This window comes from Podarcis bocagei (genome assembly GCF_964188305.1).
Source record: "Podarcis bocagei genome assembly, chromosome: 1".
Taxonomy (NCBI): domain Eukaryota; kingdom Metazoa; phylum Chordata; class Lepidosauria; order Squamata; family Lacertidae; genus Podarcis; species Podarcis bocagei.
This window is the reverse complement of record NC_138125.1, coordinates 52589855-52597859: the sequence shown is the minus strand read 5'-3', so window position 1 is coordinate 52597859 and position 8005 is coordinate 52589855. Positions and strand designations below refer to the sequence as shown.

Genomic DNA, 8005 nt, shown 5'->3' with positions numbered 1-8005 from the left:
CAAGACGAAAACGTCTTGCGAGTCTTGTGATTTTTTTAGCTTCCCCCTTTTTCTAAGCCGCTAATAGCCTTTTAGCCGCTAATTCGCTAAGCCTTTAATAGCCGCTAAACCGCTAATAGCGCTAATACGCTAAGTCGTTAATAGGGCTGCTTCGCAAGATGAAAAAACCGCTAGACGAAGCGAATCGCGGAACGGATTATTTTCGTCTTGCGAGGCACCACTGTATCATAGAATATCACTCTGGTGAACTCCCTAGTTGACCAGTTTTCTGATGCACCAGGGTTTTCTGAGGCTGTGAGCCTGCAGTTGGGGCAGAAGGTTGCACTATGCCAGTGGTGTCCAAACTTTTTTAAAAACGGGCCAGATTTGATGAATTGAAGGGCCGTGAGGGCCGACCAAAGTTGTTGACCTTTTTTTAGGATTGAAGTTGTGGAGGGTTTTTTTAGGATTTTACCTCAGGAAACAAACTGCCATAAGGGCCGAATTAGGCCCCCAAAACGGACTTTGGACATGCCTGCACTATGCGGATTCTGATCCAATCTTACAGAGGTGGGGAAACTTTCAGCTTGAGGGCCACATTTTCTTCTGAGGAAGCACATGGCAGAGCTGAGCAGGGCCAGAGAAATGAATGTAAATTGTACCTTTAGACAGTAGGCTAGTTTCTGAACCCACCCACACCCTCTCTGTCCTCCTCCTCCCTAGCAACCTGCCATCATGGCCAAAGACAGAAGGACTATGGGCTTCAGAAGGCAGCCTCTAATGAAGGCTCAAAAATAATGACAGCCTGCCTCTTTTTTGATGAAGCAAAAATAAAAACGAAAAAGAGCAAGCAAGAGAGAGGCCATCTACCATGGACACCCAAGTCAGAAGGTCTGCATATTCCTCTGTTTGCTATTAAGATTGACATTTTACTAGTAAATAAAGAGAAAAATTCCCTACCATCATCAGCTTCTGGCCTTTGGTGAATTTTAAAAGGATGTGAGAGAGAAGTGGCAAAGCAAACAGAGACAAGGGAATGTGAAAACAAAGACATGGACAAACACCTGTATTACTAGGAGGTAAAGAACCAACACACTCCAGAAGAACTCTCTTAAAAGCATTCAGCCATTGCTTTGGGGCATATGGGGTTGTTAGGGGAGGGATGGTACCTCTGGTGGGGGACTCCTCCTGGGGTAATTTGTCCAGTTTTGGTCCTCAACTTGCACTCAGATCTTTCCCGTGGCTCCTAGCATGCAACAGCGGCCACACCATGGGAATGCTTTTGACTGGCAGGCTAAACCAGGTGAGGGTAGCTGATGGCATGGGCAGGGTGGCAGGAGAGGATATATTGTTTATTAATATCCTTCCTAACTTGTGCCAGCAAGTTCCTTTACTTAGCAGAGTGCATTCCCCTTTACACAGCAGAAAATTAGTTGCAAACTTGTGTGACTTTCTTAAGACAATAAACAATTCAATCTGGCTTGTCCAGATTGAAATGTTTTCTAATATTTTCCTGGTAAGACCCCTTTTAATCCCTCCTAAAAGAATAAAGACACCACAGTCTTATTCATAAGCAATAAAAAAAAAAAGTTTACTCACTATCAGGCAGAGCACAGTGTGATCCCTGAAGGCAGGCTTTAGGCTTAAAGTTACAAAACAGGTTTACCCCATAAGGGAGATGACCTGAGGGACTGCTTGGCTGGCAGCCAGCAGTTCATTCCAGGAAGTTCGCAGGACGAAAAGAAGATGGAAAAGAGAGAGAGTGGCAGCATGCCTTGGCCTTTTACCAGGTCTGGAAAGGTCACGCCCACCCACTAGCCACATGTAAGGAAGGATGCTCCAGCCCCGGAGGAACAGGAAATTTTGACTGGCTGGACCAAACACTCCTTTGCATGTCCACTCTAGCAAAACAAGGAATGTTGTATTTGACTGCTCCCAGTGGATTAAATCCCACAGATGGGTCTCAAAGCCTCAGTGAGTTAGGGACTTCCCCTGTATGCAAAGACAGGCTCTGGTAGATGGAGCGGACGAGACCAATAGCGAGTCCAATAGGCAAGAAGACAGTTTCTGTATGCGCTCTAGAGGGAAGCTTGTCAACCTGGGAAGATAGCCTTGTACATCTCCTTCTGGAAACTCCTGCAGCCAAGCTGGTGCCAAAAGCATTGCTCTGCTTTCCTTTGGACTATCTCAGAAAGGTTGAGAGGGGGAATCTGGGCAGCCCAGCACTTCCACACAGGCTGCCCAGGCTTGTGCCCCAGGGAGGTCATTTCAGTATCACTAACACGGCGGTTTGACTTCACCCCCGGAGGCACACTCCATTGTCTCTTGAGACAAGATGCCAACAATTGCCTTCTTTGCATCTTCACTCTTGTTCATGTTCAAAAATTTGGGCTCAGTGCTTGGCTTGGCCTCTGAACATCCTCTACTGGGGCTTTAAGGGGTTTCTAGCCAACCTTTTTCCAGTCATTGCGTAAGAGGGTTCTACTCTGCCTTTTTCACCATTAAGTAGTTTTCCCTTTTTGCCAGCTCTTAACTAAGAGTTCTACAACAGCTTAGCATTCCCAGTTCCCTCCTCCTCTTGAGTAACCTAGATAACTGTGTGTCATCAGCAAGTTTCAGTTCTGCTAGCACCTTTCTTGCCACCCATTAAGACATTTATAGAACGTGGGCCTTGGTTTAGATCCTTAGCCCAACCTATTAGAACCTTTCATGCTGAGAATTGGCCACTTATTTTGGCATCCTATCACAACTGTTTTTAATCTACAAGAGAACCTTACCTCTAACCCTAAAGGTGGCCACATTTCCTTAAACACCTGCCTTGTGTGGGGCTTTTTTTATCAAAAGGCTTTTTGAAAGTTTAATATATTTTCTCGCCAGCTTTCTCCTTCATCCATGCTTCTTAAGATGTCGAGCAGGTGGCTGAGCCAAGAAAAGCCTTGAGTCTTCAGATGACTCCCTGCACCCAAATGATAGATCTCTCAATTCATTTCCAGCTGTGGAATCTGGGAACATCAGCAAACAGTAGGAGCACATAGTCAGGTTTACCAAGCCAGGTTTCGTTTAAATGTTATGAGTTGTCACCTCCAGCCAATGGAAAGCTGCATGTTCCAGTGGTGCAACACAAGACAAGTATATGAATCAGAGATATGTGTTCGACAGTAGTCCTCAAAATAAATAATGTTGGCCTTATGAAACCCATCCTTCCCATTTATTGTGGAAGGAATAGTTAATAGGTATGTGACTCACTGCGCAGACTAGACACCAAGGGAAGGGTTAGTCAATGCCAAAAGTGTAGCTCCTTGGCACTACCCTGCTCATGTGTGAGAACACAAACAAAATACATCTGCAAAAGGCTAGTGATGCAACTGAATGCAGTGAGAAGCTATGGAGATGTAGAGTTGCAGATACAGTGTAAAGTGAGGGTGGTAAATCTGCAGCCTTCCAGATGTTGCTAGATTGCAATTCCCACCATCTTAGAGCATTAGCCATGTTACATGGAGCTGAAGGGAGCTGGAGTCCAACATCATCTGCACAGGACCACAAGTTGCGCTTCCCTAGCGTAAGAGGTGGGCTCAGAAGTTCCCACTGCCTTTTATTTATATCCCACCCATCAAAAGGCATTTCCAGAGCAGATGGAGGACCAACTCAGATATACCAGAGGCAAAAGTATGCAATATGACATGGTTATGTATGTGTGTGCACTGCTGTCATCCCAAGCATCAGTGCTTGAATTATAGAGGAAAGTGAGCTGGCTTGATGAAATCAACACCCCCTCCCTGTTTTAGCTCCATCATGCTTTAGATTTCTAAAAAATAGTAGCTAAGGGGGACATCACAAAAGGGGTTGGGTCCCCCTGGCACCCCTGTAATTCAAGCACTACCAGACTTTAGAGGCACCAAGTCTACCCACCGACTCAACACAGTAAATTGGCTGTAATCAGTATAACTTGGGAGGAGTGGGGAAAGAAGTGGTACCTACCAACCGCTCATTACTGCCTCCTAGGTTGTTCACATTTTGTAGTCTGTCCACCCAGCGTTTGCATCTTCATCGCAGCATTGCGATGTTGTCTGCAGCATTGGCAGATCCTACCTGCTTTTCATACTCCATGCAACAGGATTCAAAATTATTATGTTTTTTTAAAACATTACCTAGCTCTTAAGAAAGTTTTCAAGTCCCTTTTCCAGAAGAACAGAGTCCATTAAGAAAAGCTGATTAGGCTGCAGCTAGAAGGTCTGATTGGTCAGGCTTTCTTCACATTCACCCCCCACAGCATTTGAGTTGAATATGGAGTGATTCCACACTACAAATAAGGCAGCACATCACATGGGCAGGTCTAATTGTGCACAGGAGGGGGCTTCCCATGGAATTAGCACCCTTGATGGATGCCAATTCTGTAAGATGGACCTATGTGTCCAACTCTACCATGTGGGTTGCACTGTTCAGACATTATTTCAGTGTGATGAAAACCAGGGAGGGAAGAAATTCACTTATCACCAGAACCTGTGTATTTTAAATAAGAGACCTACCAATATCACTTCTTAATGTTTAGTATTTTTGTTCTGTCTCCTGGCTTGGTAATAGCAACCATGTCAAAAATGTGCTGCCTCAACCCAGATATTGGAAAACACTGGCTCATTATGAAATTTAAAATCTACGTGCAGCTCAATAATTGCAAAAACGAAACAAAAGTCCTGGCCAGTCTTCTGAGAAGAAAAAAGCAAACCCGAGGCTCCAAATTCCTTTCAAGAAACGGCACCAAAAGAAATAATAGTTTTCTATTTAACACCAGGACCTTCAACCTTGCTGTTTGGTCATCAGTGGCAGGGAAAGGCAATTAAGAACTCGCCTGGCAGGTATTCTCTGAAAGTTCTTAGGGAAGGAGACTTTAGAAAAAATGTAGTCTTTTGCATGAAACACCCCGATTCACTCTCCTGCTAACGTAATGCAAGCCTTCCCAATCCATCACACCCGCATCTCACATACCCACTTTCCTCCAGTGTAGTGAACCATTTGTGAACTCTAGGCATTAGTCTATTCCCATGTAGGCATGCGGCAAAGCTATAGATGGGAATTCCATTATCTGGCCGAGGCTCCTGTAGCTCAGAAGTGCAACTGGCACAGGGCAGATTTTAGTGCTTCATTAACACTCTGATGAGGCCTGGCAGCCAGCTGATTTGATTTAAAGTTCATTTCCATGCTGTGATTTAAGGAAACGTTTGCTTAATGTTCTCTAACAGACTCCTCTGACTGTGAGCATAAGAGCTACTTAACAATAGGCTTTATTTATTGTCATGCACTCATGGTGCTGAGAAGACACAGGAGCTAGGCTGAGGACAGTCTCTTGCAGGTGCTGTGTAAGCATTTCTCAAAAGTATCAGGGTAAATTCACTTTCCTGCACCAGCAGGTTAACTGGCTGTTTCCTTTCTTCTCCTCCAAGATCTGTTTTTTAAATAAAAAAACCCCCAAAGCTTAAAAGAATTCAGTTTCTTAGCAAAGCAGGCCAATACTGCTTGTTTCCAGAGCCAAGCAGAGAAGAACCTCTCCCACACATTTTTCCTGGGACTTTCAGGAGAAAGCGCCCCTCTTCCCCCAAAGTATGGTCAAGTGAACAGGATGGCACAAGCATGAGCCCATTATTCCAAATACATTCAACCCAAGCCCTTACCCACAAGAGAAGACAGGAGTCCAGAGAAGGGTTTGTCATATTTTAATGACGTTGATCTTTGGTGTTTCCCTCATTAGCACACTCTCCCCCTACCTTCCTGCTACAAGCTCACTGGGATGGAGAGTTACAAACGAAAAGGAAAATCACATTTTAGACTAGAAACAAAAAAATATCAGCGCCTTGATTTCTCCACTAGAAACTACATGTACAAGGTCAAGGTTTTTCACATGCAACACCTTACATCACAGACACATACCTCACGCTCTGACGCGGAGCTAACCCTCTCTTCCCACCCGCCCCACCCCGCCCCACAGGGAAGTGCAACCTGGCCATGGCACCATGATCCCGCCAAGCCTCGCCAGGTTGAATTACTATTATTGGCACAGCAAGGGGTGCGAAGTCCTGGGCAACTTCTGTCTAAGTGCCATCTTTACTGGGGTGCGGTTCCCACCCTACCCACATGCTTTACAACTATAATGTTGCCCCACCCACAGCAGCCCCTAAGAGGGTCCTGCTTGCATACAAAGTAGATACTCTTAAAACAAAAGGCCCACACTCCCGAGAGGTTCCTGAGCATGAAGGGATGGTGAAGCCCAAGCACAGCTCTCCCCACCTCCAGTTCTGGGCTGGAAAGAAGAGTAGAACAGAGCCCTGGAGAAGACTACCTTGCCTCATCCAGTCTGCATTATCTCAAGCCATCCAAATCTTCAACTCCTGAAGAGTTGCCTAGCGCTTGCTAGCAGGGTGGCAGGGAGTAGAACTCTGGCCTGGAAGATAAATCCACTCTGGTAGCAGAGCTGGGGTGCAAATCCCCTCCACAGTAGCACTTAAACATACACACTCAATAAAGGTTTCAGGTCTCCAAAAGGAAGAGACTACAGTCCTTTTTTATCTGATTAGCTGGTAAGTCAAAAGAAGGGAAAGCGTTTTTTTAAAAAATAAAAAACCCAAAACAAAGAGTAACATTAAAAGCACTGCAGGGTTAGGGCAAAGCTTAATGGATTCCTGTAGCCAGTGAGCTGAGAAATTTACATAAGGCTCAGCTGAATATCAAGGTTTATTACAGCTACTGTAGAAAATGTGCAGCAAAACGGATGCGGGAAGCTAAGACACAGAATAAAACCTCTTTAAGGATCCTCCTATACAACTGATGGTCTCCCTCTCATCTCCCACCCCTATATACCAATGCCCACTGAGTTACCAGCATCTGGTCAGAGCCAAAATCTCCTACTCCTTCAGTTCCTGGTCAGCTGTGAGGTACAAGTCTCTGCTTAGCAGTACAAGAGTAGCACCAACATACAATTCACCTCTACCTGTTCCGAGATTCTCCACTGGTGCCACCATTACTGTAGAAGTTGGTATTGTCAGGAAGATGGTTATTATTACTTAGGTCACTGTACTCAACTGGTCCCTCAGTGTCCATTAAGGACTGAGCCTGCTCTGACAGGCTCTGCCCACTAGCTTCTTCTCCCTCCACCTCATCAGAGGACGTCCGTGGGCTCAAGCCACGCTCTGTCACCTGCATGGACTCAGAAAGGGTTCGTCCTTCAAGCTCAGATAACAGCTCCTGGGAAGTGGATGGCTGAGCTGAGCTACCATCTGTTCCAATGGATTCAGTGCCAGTTTGAGAACTGCGGTGGATCCGGTGACTCACAATGATATTGTTGCCAAAACCACCCATGGATGCCATGGTGGTGCTTTGCTCTCGCTGGACCACAGCAGTCATGCCACCCTCAGCCATCAGCCTTTGGATTCGGATCAGAGCATCCTCCCCAGAAGCCCCATATTCTGGACCACCTGGAAGAGAGGAAGAGGGAGGCAGCTTAATTTTTGTTTAGAAGATTGGTATCCGTATCTTTTCATCAAAAAGGCAGCTGACAACATTATTTAAAACAGCTGCACGCACGCACTACAATAATACAACAAGGTAAAACAGAAAATAATATCAGAGCAGGAAATGTATGGATAAAATCTCACCAAACTTAAATGCTGTCAAAAGCCTGAGCATATAAAAATAGCTTTCAGCCAATGCCTGAAAGGCAGAAATCTGTAGCACAAAAAACGCCATGAAATAGGCAAAGAGAGAACAGGATGAGGAACACCAAGTTGGGAAAGCAAGCAGCATGTATAGGATGCTACTATGTCCTAAAAAATTCTCAAATGTTTAAATTGCCTACAATTAGCCCGGTGGTTCCAAATAGCATTCGTATAATCACTGCATGTTGAGTACTCATTTGTTGTACTCATTTCACATATCTTCCTTCAGGAATGTGTTCTTTTACGTGTCTATCACTTTGTGAGCAGTACATACCGTATTTTTCGCCCCATAGGGCGCACCAGCCCATAGGGCGCACCTAGTT

General features: G+C 45.2%; 1 protein-coding gene across 3 annotated transcripts in view; it reads right to left on the bottom strand.

Annotated features, from left to right (window-relative positions):
- Positions 1–5671: 5671 nt before the first annotated feature.
- The window catches only part of AMBRA1 (autophagy and beclin 1 regulator 1), a 154025-nt gene continuing 151691 nt past the window's right edge, over positions 5672–8005 (bottom strand). For all 3 annotated transcript variants that reach the window (XM_081163623.1, XM_081163625.1, XM_081163624.1), the window contains one exon: positions 5672–7442. In XM_081163623.1, the coding sequence (XP_081019749.1) occupies positions 6955–7442 (488 nt within the window). In that variant the 3' untranslated portion in view covers positions 5672–6954. The remainder of the gene's footprint in view (positions 7443–8005) is intronic.